The sequence below is a fragment of the Chrysochloris asiatica genome, unplaced genomic scaffold (genome assembly GCF_000296735.1).
Source record: "Chrysochloris asiatica unplaced genomic scaffold, ChrAsi1.0 scaffold00045, whole genome shotgun sequence".
Lineage (NCBI taxonomy): Eukaryota > Metazoa > Chordata > Mammalia > Afrosoricida > Chrysochloridae > Chrysochloris > Chrysochloris asiatica.
In genome coordinates, this window is record NW_006408563.1 from 4,153,479 (window position 1) to 4,173,042 (window position 19,564).

Consider the following 19,564-nt stretch of genomic DNA (forward strand, 5'->3'; position numbering starts at 1 on the left):
TGTATGTGTATATATATATGTATGTATGTATGTATGTATGATGTAAATATAAATATAGATCTATAGAGAGAATCAGGAAGTAAAAGATATAGGCAAAGAATGATCAATTGCTGTCTAAACTATTCATAGAAGTCAATATATCCTGTCAGTTGATGAGTTGTCTTAAACTCAGTCTGAGATTTCACAGTAAAATATATTTCCTTTATATTTATGATTTATATCTAGACACATATTCTAAACCTTTCTTTCTCTCATAATTATTTACATAATAGTACAACTAAAAAAGTGTTTATAAAATAGTACAACTAATGATTTCCTCTTGGTTCAAAACACAGGCATTAAGTTTGCTCAAATTTGTTTTGCATTCCTCATGCAATAAGAGCATTCTGTTTTACAAGGCTGTCCGTGTCCCTAAAGCACCACTTTTCCCATTTAGAGTGTTTCTCATTTCTTCTGAAATACAAATAAGCCTCCTTTACTCAACCCTCCTTCTCAATCCTTCTTCCATCCCCAAATTCACACATCCCAACCCTGCTGCTGCTGGTCACCTAGCAACGCAGCAGGCTGCAGGATACTGTAGGTCACAGAATCCCAGGAGGGAGAGAAATTCATGGCATTCAACTTGTTCATTGCATCTTAAAAATGTCTTTTGGCTCTGTTCCTTTCTGCTCATCCATGCTGCTTCTCTATTTGTGATCTTCTCTTGCTAGTTACTCATTCTACTTGGTCTCCTTGTCTCAGGCTTCTTCCCATCCACTCCATCCTCCATTGTGTGAATTCTTCTCAATCTGATAGGATTACTTTGGAATTTGAAACTGTCATGCTTGTTCACTGCTCTCTGAAAAAGCCTGGTGCTCACTGGAAATGGCAAAGTACTTCCCATAGATTCTTCCCCTAGATGTTTATGCTTTATCTACAATGTTCTTTCCTTTACTTCTTTGCTCAGAAAGCTCTTTGCCATTCTCCAAGACACAGATCAAAATCCACGTCTCCTCTGAAACATTTCTTGACCCTTGCTGGCAGAGTGAATTGCTCCTTCCTCTGGTTTCTCATGATATTTTATATCTAAGGCTTAGTTGTTGTTGTTAAGTGCTGTCGAGCTGTTTCTGACTCATAGTGACCCTGTATAGGGTTTTCAAGGAGTGGCTGATGAGTTTGAACCACTGACCTTAAGGTTCAAACTGACATTGCGGTCTAGAGCTTACCCTACAGTGCCACACCAGGACTTCAATAGTAGGATGAATCTTAATTATCCTTGTGTCTGTCCCTTCAACAGGAAATGCATTCCTTGAAGGCAGGTATGCCTTCTATCCCATTAGAGTGCTTTGAACACTCTAATGGCTCAGAGATGTATACATACTTTTGAATGGACAAATGTGTGAATGAATGACCTAATGCCCAAATACAGTAAAGTAGAAAAGAAGAATAAAATCAGAGAAAATGCCATACTTTTGACTGAAAGAAGATTACTGTTGACCTTTAAGAAAATAATTCCAGTAGAGTGGTTTGAAGAGAAGATTAAACACAGGGGATTAATGAAGAAGAGGGTAAAAAGAACATGGAAGTTAGAAGTTTGCACCACAAAATGAAAATTCACAGGAGTGAGGGCCAATGTAAGATTTCTTTCAAGATCATGAGGGAATGTGCTTTGTTAAAGAAGAAAGGGGAGAGATCTGTCCAGCTGTAGATTAAAGTGGTCAAAAAAGGCAGTTGCTAAATTCTAATAATCCCATCTTTGCACTCTCTCTGAATTAGTTCTCTCACTTAGAGGTTTCCCATCTGTAAGCTTCCCTAGCATAGGTTCTCAAAAACCTCTCCCTGCAATTGTCACAGTAGGTATTAATGAGTTTCAGAGTCTTATGTTTCTAGTAGATATCAGCCCTCCTCCCTTTATGGAATCCATGATATATACAACTAAAATCAGTTTCAGTTGTATCTACTGCTTACTCAAAACCTTACCATAAACCCAGAAAAGCAGTGACACCAGAGTTGGACACAGAGATGATGACGTGGAGAGATGGAGAGGCTGGGGACTTTAGACTCAGAGAGGGCGAGGGGTTGTGTGCTGATGGGAAGACCCGGGGGTGGGGGTGGGGGCAGGCTGGCAGGATATACCCTTTGGTTGGTTGATGATGCATGGAGGGGACTGTAATCATGGCAATGAAATGATACATGATAGGATGAAGGATAAATGTAAAGCTAATGTTCTCCCATGTAAATTATCACATAATTCACAATAAAACATTAAAAACAAAACAAAACCCTACCATAAGAATTCACTGTCTACCAAATGAAGCGTATTCCCTTTCCTTGCACTCTGGGCTTTGTCATCTGGACATGAGACAAGTTACCCATATCAACTTAGTTTATCTCCATGCCGTTTATTCTGTTCTTCCCTTTTTCTGAAATTCCCGTTTTTCCTAGTCTTATATAATGTCTAGCTTCTAGCTATCTTTTAAGATTTAGCTCAAGTGCTACTCTGCTCACAATGTTTCCCTTATGTCTCCATCTAGAAGCATCTCCTTTGCCTCAGATCCTGAGAGAACTTTACTAAGATATTCTGGTAAACAAAGCTCTACAAATAAAGAACAAATGAAGCTGTAGTAAGCAATGGGCAGAATGTCTTCGTTTCTGGTATTGTTTCAATTTGTCTCACAGTAATAATTTGAAGTAATAATTTGAACTGTCTCACTGTAATAATTTGGAGTCCTGGTGTGGCATTCTGGGTTAATGCACCAGACTGCAAAGCCATTTGAACTGCAAGGTCGGTGGTTCAAGCTCATCAGCTGCTCCTTGGAAACCTTATACAGGGTTGCTATGGTTTGGCATCGACTTGATACAACTTTGGCACTTGACGACAACAACAACAATATTGTTTTAGTTACCACTGTGACTCATCAGCCTACCCACCTCTAGGGGACAAAAGGTGATATCTGCTTCATCTTTGTACAATCCCAGTGGCTTTGTGCATATATACAACATTATCTATAAAGTAGAACCAATGCAATTATTTATTTAAGTGGGTGTTTATGAATGCCATTGAGGTGTTATTTTTGATCCAAGACCCACAGGCAGGCAATAGAAATAAATGAACATGGATTATGTCCACATTTTCTTTAAGAAACTCCTAGATACTGATCTAGACCATTATTATGATTACCAGTATAGTTGATGAAATTATGTTTAAGTAAGACAATTGACTTCAAAAATAAAGGAGACAGAGATGGCTAAATACAGGTGAGCTTCTATCCAATAGAGTTAGCTATGTTCTTGTGCTGCTTTATTTTTAGTGGATTTTATTTAAAACCATAATAGGCATGACATAAGCATAGCTAAGAGAAAAATAAAGAAATTTCATAGGATTATCATGGTAGAAAGAATGGAATAAAATACACCGCTTTTAGCAGCAATAATAAATACAGAAAATAGCAAAGGCACAATTTAATGATTTTTGAAACTCATCAGAACAACAAAATCTATTAATTCCACTAGTCAAACGATGTGCATGCATAGCAAATCTCTTTTGCATGCTTGTGTGATTCTAAAAATTATTGATTCTTTAGTTTCTATTACAGAATGGATACAACACTGGGTATCTCTTTCAATATTTTAGATTATATATAGTGTTGCTTTAATAGTTAGATTCCAAAAACTTTCTTGGTACATCTGTTTTTATAATACCTTTAGTGTATACCAATTAGAAAAAGGGAGAGGGAAATGCCTAAGCTTTATATTTTCTCAGTTTTGTTTATAACTTTCCCAAATAATGTTACTTTGAGTTTTACTGCTCCAGTTTTTTAACTTGTAAAAGAAAATTCCAAAATTTTTCTCAAGTATTTTAGTATTATAAGATAAGTCTAAGCAAATTCCACTTTTAAGGTACTTAGACCTGGTGTGGCGTTATGGGTTAATGTGCCAGACTGCAAAGCCGTTTGAACTGCAAGGTCAGTGGTTCAAGCTCACCAACTGCTTTTTCGGAAACCCTATATAGATAGGGTGGCTATGCATCAGAACTGACTCGATAGCACTTAACAACAACAACAACAACAACAATGGGCTAGAGGAGTGCTGGTGTGGCACTGTGGGCTAATGCACCAGGCTGCAAAGTCATTTGAACTGTAGGTTAGTGGTTCAAGATCAACAGCTGCTCCTTGGAAACCCTATACAGGGTCACTATGGGTCAGACTCGACTCACCAGCATTTAACAACAACAACAACAACGAGTTAGAAGGAGTCCTGGTGTGGTGCTGTGGCTGGCTAATGCATCAGACTACAAAGTCATTTGAACAGCAAGGTTGGTGGTTCAAGCTCACCAGCTGCTCCTTGGAAACCCTATACAGGGGTCATTATGGGTCGGAATCAACTAGACAGCACTCAACAACAACAACAACAATGGGTTAGAAGGCATCTCTGCCTTCAAGGATTGTATTGTCCTGTTGAAGGGACAGAGACGTGGATAATTAAGACCCATCCTAGTAAGCATTAGATACAAAATATGAACCATCTAAGCTATTAGCTATGAGAAGCCTTCACTAGAAAGGAATTATAGATATCATGAGGTGTCCATTCTGGAAAGAAACAAGAACTAAAATAAGGTTGCTGGGTTTTCCCCGAAAAAAACATAACAGGGAATATTTACGATATATCATTTTATTGATACCTGTGGCTATAATCTTCAAGGCCCAATTCCAGACCAGGATGTGGTGGTGGTGAAGGTGGTACTTCACTCTCTGTCCATCCATCACTGGGAGGCAACAGCTCTATAAATAAAGAACAATGAATCTGTAGTAAACCGTGGGCAGAGTAGCTCAGCTGCTGGTATTGTTTCAGGCAATCTCACAGCCACAATTTTAACCAACACATAAACTAGCCTCGAAATAAACAAGACTCTAATACGGCTGAAAGATTCATATAAAAGCGAATGCAAGCCTGTGTGAGGAAATCTAAGCCTGCTAATGCGTTTTTCACACCTGTGACCTGCAGGCAACCCCTGGCAAGCATCTCGACTACCTTTTTCCACCTATGAAGGGCTGGCATGTAATCATTACCTGTGGCTTGTGAAAGAGTTTTTAATGTTTTACCATTTCTCGTAACAAGATTCTATAGTGAATACTCTAGAATATGTACAGATTTATGCATCTGTCTCAGTGCCAAAATTACTCTTTAAAAATCATGAAATTTATATCTTCTCACCATTTAGACACAGTAGGGTGAACCTTTTTTGTGTGTGTTTATTTGTAACTGTGCCCTAATGGAATGATCTGAATTTGGGGTCAGGTAAGCAAAATACCAAAGATTGGGAACTGTAGTCTGATTTCCTATCTATTCCTGGCTGTGAAAAAAAATGGATATGACCCCTGAATCTTCTACAACTGGTGTGGTACTGTAAGATAAGCACTGGACCTCAAAGTCAGTTTGAACCTCGAGGTTGGTTGTTCAAACTCACTAGTAGTTCTTCAGAAATCCTATACAGGTTCACTATAAGTCACAGCCAACTCACAGCACTTAACAACAACAACATCAATAACAAGTTAGATTTATTAAAATCTTATGTACTATTCTGTGTGAAACACTGCATATATTATGCCATTAAGTGCTCATATGTAATAGTAACATGAATACAAAGCATTATATATCTAGTATTTTGGTGAAGAGTATGATGCTTGGAGTAAGAATGTATGTTTCCAATCTATAAAGTGGGACACAAATGTCTTCGTTAGAGGAATGTAAGACTTAAATAAGAGTGCATATTCAAAAGTGATTTATAAGTGTAAAGTGTTAACGAAGTAACTATAAAGGCTTATTACTACTCTATCTATCAATCATCAACTCTCCCGTGTATCTGTTATAGTAAGATATTTAATAAAATGTGAACGTCTCCAGCCCCGATTGCTGAGACATACGAAAATCTCTCAGTCCTTGATCCCCAAGAACATCTGCTGGAAACAGAAATCACTGTGACTTTTCCAGGTGGCAGGCAAGCATTGCTTCAAGCTCTGCCTAGGGACTACTCTGAAATGAAGACAGTTGTAGCAGTGCTAACTGACATGTTCCTGAGAATGAGGCTTAAGACAGAAGGAACACTAGGCAGGTAGCCATGGGAAGGAGTATGATGAGCAAGTGAAGCCAGCACTGCCCACCTGCACCACTCCCACCCTAATGGTTTGATGTTAGTGGTGGCAGGCAAGCAAAGAGATTTTCTGCGAGGAACAGAGCAGAATGATTACCATGGAATTACAATGTAATTTCTGCTAGTTCTCATTTCTCTACCCTCAATTTCAACTTTCTACTACACCTTCCATCTTAGTAGTAAACGCAGTTGTGATCCTGTAACTTACTTGTTCAAACATACTTTAATTTCACTTCAGTGCCTACAGAACAGAAATCCCTACGCAGTGCAAGTGGTTAACACATTTGGCTGCTAAACAAAAGGTTGGGAGTTTGAATTCACCCAGAAGTACCTTGGAAGAAAGGTATGGTGGTCTACTTCCAAATAATGTTGTTGTTGTTAAGTGCCGTATAGTCGGTTCCGACTCATAGCGACCTTATACAGGGTTTCCGAGGCTGTGGTCTTTACAGGAGCAGAGATCTTCATCTTTCTCCCATGGAACAGCTGGTAGTTTCGAGCTGCTGACCTTGTGGTTCACAGCCCAATTCGTAACAACTACGTTACCAGAGCTCCAAATAATGAGTCGCTGAAAAATTCATAATGGAGCACAATTCTACTCTGACAAGTATAGGGTGATACCATGAGTCTGAACTGACTTGGTGGCAGTTGGTTTTAGACTAGAGAAAATTGCTCTTTGTACTTATCTTTCTCTTCCCTTTCCTCTTCTAATCCTCTTCTCTAGCTCTGTCAAGTTTTCTTATAATCATGAACTTCAATTTTAATGGCACTCACATAAACTTTGTGCTTTTTTAAAGTGGTGATGAGATTAGAGGATAAGGTAACTTGTATTTTGACTACTCTTGGTACATTTCTAAACAACATATTTAGATGCTGTGGGGCATTTCCCTGCTCTTTTAACACCGAAACAGTTTTGCTTAGTCCTGTATCCATGTAAAAGTTTAGAATTCCATTAGCTGTACAATCTACACTCTTCTTGATGGCCATTCCATGTATGCCAGTAAATCTTGACAGTTTACCTTCTAGTCACTACTTTACAAGTGACCAAATGGCCCTTCTAACCACCACCTTTCACTGTTTTGCTGCTTGATTTTCAGAAACAGACCAGAAAAGAAGGGTCAAGAATATTGCAATAAAAGGTCAGCGAATTAAGGCCCATGGACAATCTGCCATCTGCTTTTGTAAATAAAGTTTTGTTGGAACACACGGCCATGCTCATTCATTCAAAAACTGTCTCTGGTTGCTTTTGCACTCTAACGGCATGGAGTTAAATAGCTGTGACAGAACCCCTATGGCTTGTAGAGCTTCAAATATTTATTATCTGGCCCTTTACAGAAAGAGTTTGTTGACCTCTGCTTGAGGTCGACAGTAATGGTATTGCAGTCATCTTTGCATTCCTCAGAGTGTAGCTTGCCCAATGAGGGTGTTCAATGGTCATTAGTCAAATTTTATACGTATCATTCAGTCACTGACAATTGTTGCAGAGGTAGTGCCTTCCATGCAAGAGCGGGGTAGGTACATGCTGGCTCTCCTGAGGAGGATATGCATTAGGAACAATTATACGACTACCTGTCTCTTCAAAGGACCCCAGAGGATATGGGTCTAGTGGGACTAGGCACAAAACTATTTAGTTTTGTTTTGGGGTGGGTGTGAAGGCTGTGGTGGGGAGTCCTGGGCAGACATCAGACAGTTGCTGAGAAGGATTTGAGCTAAAACGGAAGTGAAAGTAGGCAAAGAGCACAAAAGGGGAGATGAGAGCCATAAAAGGGTGGTAATAACAAACCAGTAGAAAACTACTCTGAGGCTATTACTCTGCCCGGGGTGAGATCTGCCAGTGAGATTCTTTAGAAACTACAGTGTTGGTGCACTTTGTTACCATTCAGATGCTTAATTGGATTTTATAGCAAACCCCAGGGACGCAACCTCCATCCTTATTACCATCTTGGAAGCACCACACTTACTCCACTGCGGGCATCGCTAGCAATTCTCCAACACAAATGTGAATTTTCTGGTGTTAGGATTTCTATAAACGTTCATTCTAAAAATGCCTTTTCTGTGTAACAATTTGACAAGAATAAAAATATATAACTAGGGAACTGTGGGTGGTATGTACTATTACTACAAAAATAGGTGGAACACAGCATATCAACATTGGATTTTTAAATATACAAAAGAATGAAAAAGGGAAAGGGGGGGGGGGGAAAGTCAATGTTTTGTTTGGCCGTTAACAGTTCCTTTCCATACTAGACATTACATTTTGTCAAGTTGATTCTGTTTTATAAACGAGGTAAAAATTGGCAATACTGAGTCAAAACTCACTCAGATTTCACCTGGCCAAATCTTCATGGTATTAACAAACACTGTTTCTGGATCTGAAAAACAGGACGTTAACAATGGTTCCAAAAATGTAAATTTTATGAACACTACAAAATGGTGATGATCATGATACTCTTCTCTAGCACCAGGTCTATACATTCTGAGATAATTTATTTGTTTCTAAGTCAGTTGGCTTATTTAGACAAGAGGATTTCATCTCCTGGCTTCTACAACTAAAATGCAATGTTTTGTTTGTGTGTTTGTATGATAGTCCTAATTCCTACAACTTGCTAGTGTATCTCAGATTCACAAAGCACAATAACAATAGATTTTCTTCATTTTTAAAAAAATAATGCTTAGTGGAGTCAGAACTGGATGTTCAGTGTCAACTTAGAAAATTGAGGTGAAGGAGGAAATGAAGGAGAACTTTGTAGGTAACTCATCTACTAGTTTTATTTTATTTTATTTTGTTTTTGCTTGTTATTTTTCAATGATATAAAGGTTCTTCTACCTGGTTCTATGTCTCAGGTGGAAGAGAACAGAAAAAAATCTCGACTACTGGTCCATGGCCACTTGTGACCAAAGGAACCAATGGAGATACAGACTTCTGAATACTATAGAGAAACTTTAAAATGTGCCTGGATTTAACTTCCATCATAAGTTTTTAGTGGGTTTGTTATTCAAAAACAAATTTCTGGGTGTATTTATATACTTTATCTTGAGCTAGTTGTATAAATTTATTATTTTACCTTTGCCAACCATTCTAGAGGTAGAATATCCATTTCCTAGAGTATTTCAATGTCTTCTAAAAATACGTAGTGTAAGTATTAAAAATGAAGCAAGGTAGGCGATAACTTGCCCTATGTTCCTGTAGAAGTCACTGGTGTGATTAGGGATAAGATCCTGACCCTCGATAGTTGCTGGACCACATGCTACTTGAGAATTAAATGCCAATCAAATTACCTAAAGGCTTGTTGTTGTTGTTGTTATGTGCCGTGGAGTCGGAACCGACTCATAGCGACCCTGTACAGGGTTTCCGAGGGTGTAAATCTTTACGGGAGTAGAAAGCCTCATCTTTCTCCCGCGGAGCAGCTGGTAGTTTCGAACTGCTGACCTTGAGGTTTACAGCCCGATTCGTAACCACTACGCTACATCTAGCCAATGCGTCTGATCATCCAATGTAGACATGGTGGCGAGTAAAGGTTTTATTCTTTAAAAACTTGCTGTTCCTTGATTCACTACTATAAGACTAAACAAGTTGTTTGCAGGGAAGCCATCAAGGCAAGCAATCAAGTCCCTTCAGGACAAACCTGCCTCTAAGACTGAAACTCAAAGGGAACACATTAGCAGGCATGTAAGCTTGCTGGCGACCACATTGGTCTACTGGTGAGTGGAAGAGGGGGAAGGCAACAATGAAGAAATGGGCTGAGCTCTACCATGCTCCATAGACCTACTCCCCACCCCCCACCCCCATTGACCTGGAAATGAGAGAGAGAAGAGAAAGGGCTGGTTGATCCAAAGTGTGCTGAGACCTGGGGACACCTGAGCCCATGGACAAGGACATAGCCAAAGAGGACTAGAGCTGAGAGTGAAACATCCAGCTGATATGAAGTGAGGGTAGATGCACAAGAACACACAAACTTGCAGACAGTTCCCATTTGACCTAGCCTCAATGGCTTGATAATCAGAATTTGACTAGGATAAAAAATAAAAATAAAAAACCCCACAATTTTTGATAAAGGAAACAAGGACAAACTGCTACAATTTGATGAACTTGACCTATACTCATGGATGTAGTAACTCTACATACCAATAGAGAGGGAAGGGGTCTTCACATCAAGTATGAATGCTATCCCCTCTGTATACAGGGTAGATGTATGCAACGTAGACATTGGCTACCTAAAATGAGGGAGCAATAAAAGCATGAAGTGACAGGCTTACAAGGTTTCAAGAGGGAGTCTAGTGTAAGAGTGTGTAGGGGAACACAGAGTCCTCACTCTATAGTTTTCATCTTGTCTAGATGGGTCTGGTAAAAAGAGATGGGGAAAAGATTCTTATGATTCAGTAATGAGTAACTGTTATCATGACTAATTGCAACTGTCACAATTGTAAAGGTCAAAGTTTTTTAACCAAAACAGGGGAGTACTTAATCTTACAGTCCAGAAACAGAGGACCCTAGGACCATCAAGGGAGAAGAGCACAAGCGGAATGCAGGACCTTATCCAGAGAAGCAGCGACACCAAAGATGGAGGCAGAGATTGGGACATGGAGAAAGGGAGCAACTGAGGACTCTAGATCCATGGAAAGAGAGAGAGTGAGTGCTGGTGGCCAGGAGGCAGGCTCGCAAAATGTGTCCTTCTGTGGTTTAAATTATTATATTTGCCTGAGTGTTAAAAAAAAAAAAAGAGCTAAAATGAATTGAGAGAAATACTGTTAACTGATGGTACATGGAGGGGATTATAATCATTGTAATGAAACAAAGTATATGATTTGTTGAATGTAAAACTGATGATCTGCCCTGCAAACTTGCACTCAATTCACAATGAAAAGTAAAAAAAACAAACCAAAATCTTGCTGTTCCTTCCCCAGACTCTCTTTCTATCAAAAGAACCTCTAGCTTCATTAGGAACATGAATAAATATAGAGTATATCTTCATATACATATAAAGAACCTCTAGTTTCATTAGGAACATGAATAAATATAGAGTATTTTTTCATATACATATAAAGCCACGTTCTAATAGTGGATACTCTCAGGATAAGATGAAAGAACTTCAACAGTTTTGAGGGATGAATGCAGGACAATGCCCAAGGGTGCTGGTATTGCACTGTAGGGTAAGCACTGGACTGCTAACCACAAGATTGGCAGTACAAACCCATCAGCCACTCCTCAGAAACCCTATACAAATTTGCTATGAGTAGGAATCAACTTGATGGTACTTAGGAACAACAATATCTAGGTTGTGGTTTAGGGGGTGAATTCTAGTCAAAGGAATGGATACATTCAGGATGTGTATATATAACAAATATGCAGCCTTGAATAAATTATTTACTCTCAATAATCTCTAGTTCTTCATTTGTGAAATGAAGATAATATGCATATAGGAGTCCTGGTGTGGTGTTGTAGGATAAGTACTGGACTGCTAACCGTAAAGTTAGCGGTTCAAACCCACCAGCCACTCCTCAGAAACTCTACACAGAACTGCTATGAGTCAGAACCGACTTGACACCACTTAACAACAACAGTATACATGCAAATTGCTAAGCACAACATCTAACAGAAAATAGGCACTTAATAAATGGTAACAATTGTTGCTGTGAGTCTCACGAAAATAGAGGGAATTCAGATTAAAAAATAATACCCAGTTGTGATAAACTCATTTAGTGCTAGAGCAACTTCAGATTTGCAAGCCTGTTGGGATAGCATAATCTCAGAATTTAGAAATCTCTCCCATGTAGTGAAATTTTGGCAACATCTTAAATGTCCAAAAGCAAGGAATTTGCTTTATAAAATATAAGCTGTACGTCCACTGAGAGTGATGCAGAAGAATTCTCAGTGATGTAGCTAGCACCTTGCTCTTAATGTACTATCAATTTTCATAAAGCAATATATACAGTACACTTCCATTCTTTTAGAAACATACACATCTGCATAAAGAAAAGACTTGAAGGATACACATAAAAATGTCATTGATTAGTACCTTTGGTAGTAGAAGAATGGGTAATATTAAATTTTCTTTTCATTGCTTTCCTTCAAAATTTCTACTGAATATGTATTACTTTTCCAATATATAAAAAAAATATGTTATTAAAAAAGAAATAAAGAGAAATGAAACTATTTTCTTGGTGATCTGGAATAAAATTTCTGAAAAAACAACAACAGGAAAAACCATCCAGTTTTATACATCCAGAGCTCTACTAGAAATCTGATCCATACCAGAAAGTAGGAGAAAGTCAGTGTAGCAAGTCAAACACAAGAACATTCCAGCCTTCATGTAATGGTCTCAGTTCATGGTATTTGCCACGCTCAGATTAGAGTCAGGTATAAATCTCTGAATCGTGTTATCACCATTTTATGGTTTAATGCACATAGTTTTCAGGTTTAATAGTTATTTATATTTGGTAACTTTCCATGTTAAACGAGCACCCCAAAAATAGTGACAATGGTTTGCCATCTTTGCTTCTCTAGGCAGGGCTAGTTTTCTACAGAGCCTTCCCTATTGGGGGCAGCTAGCACAGAGGCTGTCATTTAAGCTGGGGGCATTGCCAGCAATCTGATTCACAACTTCTGAGTCAGCTCTCTTATTCCCTCACAGTCTGCACTTAGTCTAATGAACTCCTTTTTATCCCCCCACCAACTTTTTTTTAAAATAAAAAGATGCTTTTGTGTCTCACTCCATTTGCAGTGTAGGAGATGGCTAACTCTTACCTCTCCATTTGTCTTGTGAACTGTAAGTGCCAAACGGATGGGGTGTGCTAGTACCATTTCTCCTGGTTGTAGTTACAGTGTTTTGACAGTTCCCAAAGCATGGCTTGGAAAATGCCCCACAGTCTTGCGGCTCCTATGGGATGGAAATGGAAGTTACATTCACTTTTTAAAATACTTCCCCACTAGGTCAACTGAGGCAACGGTAAGGCGTGATGTATTTTTGAACAGTTTTTCAGGAGTCTATCAAACATAAGGTCTAATCTGTGGAAAATCAAAATGGGCCTATTGGTTAAACCAGCACTGAATATGAAATTAGAAATACTGGCCATGTAGTGCTGAGAATTGAAGGTGTTGATATCCACCACGAAATGGGATTAATTTAGTTACTCTTTTCCCACTTAGAATTGGCTTCTTTCAGATTTGTTCCCCCTCTGGGAATACATCTTGTGGCAGCATCAATTCAAAAATACATTTTATACCAAGGATGTTTCTTTGTCAGCCAGCTGGTTCCTCTCTTTCTTTCTTGGCTACTAAGTGCATATGCTTTAAGACAAGTAGGAACCTAAGCAGGTTGGTCATAAAGTGCCATGAGGGTGTCCCTAGCAGACACTGGGTCTTCTGGCCAAAGGCAAAACAAAATACTGTGACATCACCAGACAATTGCTCTCCTGAGATCTTTTCGTTCTCTCCATATTTCCTTCCCTCTGCTATTCTGATTCTGACAGTATGCAAACAAATTCACAGTTTAATTAAATGCTGGATCTAGACTAACACCCTCATAAGCCATCTACTAGAGATGCTGAAGAGGTATTAAGAGCAAGCTGATTATATCTAGCTACGTTTCCAAGATTGAGGATTGAGGCACAGAGAACTGGGTTTTGCTCTGGCTTGTATTATTTGCCTTTCCAGCTGACTTGAAGGAAGTAAGTGATTTGTAATCTCCAGGCTGCTCCCTTTACCTGTTTGCTTTGGGAAAGAACAAGGCCACAAAAGGAAGCACTAATGTGATCCCCAAACAACTCTCCTTCGGAGAAAAGCATTCGGTGGAATCAGTGCCCTGGATTTATTCTTACCTCTCCTCTTTCAAATACAAAACTCTGTGTCCTGCCAGTTAAACATTCAACTTATGCATTCTCAAAAATTAAAGCATTTTTAGTGGCTGAAGGTCCTCTTGAGTTTGTGTCAAGTTTTAGAACACTCTTTCCACACCCAAGGCCTCCGTACCAAAGGCTAAACAAAACCTGGCACAGAGGAAGGCCACTTCTACATGAAATCTAGAGCCTCAGCAGGCAGGAGAAGTAGGACTTGCTTTGTAGTCATGTGCTTTGAATGAAAAACAACAACAAAAATTCTGCTTTCCCAGCTCTTTGATAAATGACACAATCAATATCCCAACAACTGATCAGTAAGCAGCCTAATTAAAGTATTCAGCCTGTAAAATAGAGCTGTCAGGGAGCCCTCCATTAGTGTCCCAGCCAATACAAAATATAATGAGTTTTTAAACATATTCTCTTTCTACATGAGCTGCAGCAGGGAGGAAAATGTTTTGGGGCAAGGGAGGGGGAAAAAAACAAAACAAAACAGGTCATAACCCATTTTTAATACCAAGTCTCTAAGCACAAATGGAATTACAATTGAACTTCAAGCTCATCCTTTGGGAAAAAAAAAAAAAGTTTCTGTTTAAAATGATTCTGATTCAATCAAAGGTTCATTATGTATTCCTCACGAGGTCCTCATCAAAACCCCAACAACTATATATTTTGACTTTTCTTAAGTTGTTGTTGTTAAGTGCCATCAAGTCAGTTCTGACCCATAGCAACCCTGTATAGGGTTTCTGAGGAGAAGCTGGTGAGCTTGAACTGCCAACCTTACAATTCAAACGGCTTTTTTTTAAGTAGCTTCTTCAATTTTCCGTATCAATATAATATTCAAGGGATCATTTTAGTATGCTTGCCACACAGAATGAACTGATTTGCCAAATGTATGTATGCTTAGTGCTGAGACCTTCTTCTAGGGTCTGAGGACTGTTTTCTTTTTTATTGTACCCAAGGGTGACTGCTACTCCACAGGAGAATACACCAACAACTTGAGCACACAGCATGTGCTCTGACAACGAAACACAGATTTAGGAGATCAAATACCTGTAGATTTTCTTCTCCCCACTTTAATAAAGATAAGCTGTATATTAAGCTTCTGTCTTTATAAAAAAAAAAAAAATGTTATTTAATCTGCACGGGTACCATAGAGATTCTCGAAAACTGAGAGTCAAGTGCCTGCTCAGCCCCTGCGGAAAGCAAGCAAATATTAAAGAAACTAAAGATGGATCTTTTGTTTAAATGTCCTCATAAAATTTCGTTTGTCCCATTCATATTCCTGATTGATCCCCCAGTGAACTAAATTAACAAGACACTTCAGAGAATAGGCAAAGAACAGAAAGTTTAGTACTTGCTTCTGACGAAACGAAACAACTGTCAATCCCAGGATGAGAGAATTAAAACTAAAATTCTTACAGTAAAGTAGAATGCAAATGAAAAAATGTTCCAATAGATGAGCCAAAATACATAACAACTATCCACTAGGCAGGCCCACATACTTAGAGAAAGAAATTAAATTTGGGAGGATGAGAGCTAACTGTTTTAAGATCTCTTGCCCCTCCCCCCCCCCTTGCTATCTGCATGGGAATTGTATCTAGAGCAGAGGTTTCTATTAGTGGTAGACTTTTCTATCAGCTGAGATGTCTCTGTTCAAATAAATCTTAGGGGAGATCCAATATGCTGATGAACAAAAGGGATGTCTCTGGGGTTCGCAAGCTAACCTCCACAGTCCTATCCCCAGAATGGATTCAGGAGTTCTAAAACTCTGAAGTAAGAACTAAATTCAACTAGACTAGAACCAATTTTCTGGTGATAGGAAGCAAGAGATAAGGGCTTTATAGTCGTATGCATAAGCAAAGTCCACAGAAGTCTCTGCCACTTAAGCAGAAGCAAGTGTTGAAAACTACATTCATTCGTTAAATATTGTTGTTATGTGCCATTGAGTCGGTTCCGACCCATAGTGAGTCTGGACAGACTTTCCAAAAAGCAGCTGGTGAGCATGAACCACTGACCTTGCAGTTCAAACGGCTGGCTTTGCAGTCTGGAGCATTAACCCACAGCGCCACACCAGGACTCCTCGTTATATATAGTCTCCAGTAATTGACCAATTTACATTTATTTAACAGTCACAAGGTTATGTACAGAAGACTATAAAGATACAGTTACTCTCCTCTCATAGCTGCTAATATAACAAAGTGAGATATAGTTTGAAAGTTTACCCTCTCAGATGAAGTAGGTCTCAGATAAAACTTTTAAGAATTCATCCAACAGATATTAATTGTCTACTGAATCTAGCAAAATACAGATATGGTGCTTACGAATCGGGCTGCTAATCTCACGGTCAGCAATTCAAAACTACCAGCTGTTACGTGAGAGAAAGATGAAGCTTTCTGCTCCCATAAAGATTTACAGCCTTGGAAACCCTACACAGGGTCGCTATGGGTCAGAATCGACTTGAAGGCACAACAACATAAGTACTACGGGTTAATAGTTTAAACCACAAGGTTGGCAGTTCAAGCTCACCAGCCACTCCTCAGAAACCCTATACTTCCTATGAGTCAGAACCAACTTAACAATACTTAACAACAACAGCAAAATAAGTACTAAATACTCAACTATATGGAGTCCTGGTGTGGTGCTGTAGGTTAATGCGCCAGACAGCAAAGCCATTTGAACTGTAAGATCAATGGTTCGAGCTCACTAGTCACTCCTCAGAAACCCTATATAGGGTTGCTATGGGTCGGATCCGACTCGACGACACTTAACAACAACAAAACTCAACTATGTATGTGGGTATGTTACTAGAAAATGGCAAACCTGCAATTCAAGCCCAATCAATCCAAACTCCAAAGATGTTGGGTGGTGGAAATGTTAACATGCTTGGCTGTTAATCAAAACTTTGAAGTGTTAAGTCCCCCAGAGGTTCCTTGGAAGAAAGGTCTGGCAATCTATCTCTGACATAGTGCTACTCTGACACACATGGGCTCACCATGTATCAGAATTGACTCTAATTAATCCAAAACTCTAGAACACAGATGTTTAACCATTTGTACTCTTGGTGCAATGAATACTTTTATTTTTAGATTTTAAAGTCAAATTTGTTACTAAAATTTGTATTTTATGTTAGTGTGTTTTTCTCAGTATTATATTTGGACTTCACATAATGTTGCGTAATGCAAACATTATCTGTTCTTTGAGAATATTCTGATATGATGATGTGGGTTTCAATGAGTTTTTCCTTAACTCTCACTACCATCAATTTGTGTTTCTGACCTCCACATATAAATTTTAGTGATAAGACAACATATTTTAGGAGTACTTCATGTTTGTTATTTGTATGTAAGCATGATGCTTAGGGATATTCATATTTAAGGATCTTTTCTGCTTACCTTTCATGTATAAATAACTATTGCTTCCATTTAAACTATTCCCATATAACTATGATAAAATATTTCAAAATAAGATTACTATTTATGTAATAAGACAGAGCAAGCAGCTTGCTTAATGGATCAAATTTTAAATGAGTCAAACACCAGATCTACATTATCCATGTGCATACTAGGGGAAGATTCTAGAATCTGATTGCATTATAATGATCTTCACATTAAACATTAAACGCTATACACATTGGATTTAAGAACTTCCTTAGGATGGACACTGTTAGCACATCAACCAAAAGCCATGGAAAGATGTTTATGAATAAGTGCAGCTCTCTAGGAATTTCTGTGGGAGAAGAGAAAAACGAGAAGGAACCATTGCATTTGATAAATTACTTTGTTTATATGCACATTTTTATATATTCCATATACTTATAAAATATACACCTGTTCCCACATAAATCCATCAGATTCCCTTCTGGTGCATATTTTCTCAGTCAAAGAATCAACAAATCCAGCCCCAGTACTAAGAGGGAAGTCTGCAGGTAGTGAGTGGGCCCATTTAGACACTCTGCTGAGGGAATTAAGATTGACATCACCTCCACTGGTCTCTCTGGCCTCCTCAGAATCACCAACTGGATCATCCCTCGTATGTTTCCTTCCATGGACATGGATCGCCTAAGCGTTTCCATTGCTTCATGGTTGGACTTTCCCAAAAGAGACTCTCCATTAACTGCAATCAGCTGGTCATTCACTCGCAGACGACCGTCCTGAGAAAGAGGGAAGAAAAACAATATTAAACAGAGAGAAACATAGTGATGACATGTGGCTATTCCAAGGATCCATTCAAGATTTAAAAAGGAAAGAGAAGAAAAAACCTTTTTACTATTGGGAATAATTTATTTTCTGTGGCAGAAAAAGGCTCTGGGGCTTATCAAGTCATAACAAATACTCACAATAATGAATTATGTGAAAGTACTTTTGAGAAACCAGAGAGTCTTGAGCTGTAACAATTTAGACGTTTGTAAAATGTCTGTAATTTAAATCTTTGGCGAGCATGCAAATGAACCTACCATGCTAATCTACCATTTGCTCTAGTGGAGACCATACTGCTGACTCAAGGGAAAAGGGTTTGGAAATAAAAGAAGCTGGTTATGTCCCTTGAACTAAGGTTTGCATTCTCAGGCACATAGAGCCAATATGTTTGAATGTAGCATGCACGACAGTAGTGATGTGTCCCCTAGATATTACTTGGTAGCTCTACTGAGCAGGGTTGGATACAAAGAAAAACCTCCATGTGGTTTTCTCCGACATAACCAGAAAGTTGTTAGTCTGCCAAAGAACAGAGAAGAGAGAAATGGTCCTGGTGTGGCACTGTGGGTTAATGCGTCAGATCGTAAAGTCATTTGATGTGTCCCCTAGATATTACAGATAGCTGCTCCTCAGAAACCCTATACAGGGTTGCTATGGGTCGGAACCAACTCGATGGCACTTAACAACAACAACAATAACCAATCCGGGATGCCAATTCTGCCCACAAAAGAACATGAAGGCAGGGCCACAACGCACTTCTTTATAAAACACCAAGGAGGACAAACACTTACTATATTAACAGTCAGATTGAGTACATGCCCAGTACTCATTTTATGCTAAGGTGCCAAGTTCTTGGTATAAGATACAGATGGCAGTAAGACTGATATGATACATATCTATCACTAATACATTTAACAGAAAAATAAGAGCAGTGGTGGTGATGTTCGTGTGCCAACGAGTCAGTTCCAACTTAGAGTGACTCTATCATTTCACAGGGAGAAAGACGAGGCTTTTTGCTCCCATATACATTTACAGCCTTTGAAACTCCATGCAGGGTGGCAGTGAGTCAGAACCGACTTCATGGCACACCACCACCACCACTACCATAGGGTTTCTGAGGCTGTACATCTTTATGGGAGCAGAAAGCAGCTGGTAGATTCTAACTTTTGACCTTGCAGTTAAGAGGCCAGCTCATTATCCACTATGTAACGAGGCCTCCTTAGAAACAATAGTCATAGTTGCTTAGTGTCGTTGAGTCAGTTCTGACTCATAGTGAAACTGTAGTGTTTCCGAGGAGCAACTGGTGGGTTTTAACCACCAACTTGATGGTCAGTAGTCCAGCGCTGATCCTACATGCCACTCCAGAACTCCAGGAATAATAGTTGTTGTTGTTGTTGTTGCTAAGTAC

At 38.9% G+C, this 19,564-nt stretch overlaps 1 protein-coding gene across 3 annotated transcripts in view; it reads right to left on the reverse strand.

The window, feature by feature from the left end:
- The window catches only part of PARD3B (par-3 family cell polarity regulator beta), a 1,706,387-nt gene that overhangs the window by 670,895 nt on the left and 1,015,928 nt on the right, over positions 1-19,564 (reverse strand). For all 3 annotated transcript variants that reach the window (XM_006861955.1, XM_006861956.1, XM_006861957.1), the window contains 3 exons: positions 17,943-18,113; positions 12,873-13,005; positions 4,661-4,760 (listed from right to left, as the gene is read on the reverse strand). In XM_006861955.1, coding sequence (XP_006862017.1) covers positions 4,661-4,760; positions 12,873-13,005; positions 17,943-18,113 — 404 coding nt within the window. The remainder of the gene's footprint in view (positions 1-4,660; positions 4,761-12,872; positions 13,006-17,942; positions 18,114-19,564) is intronic.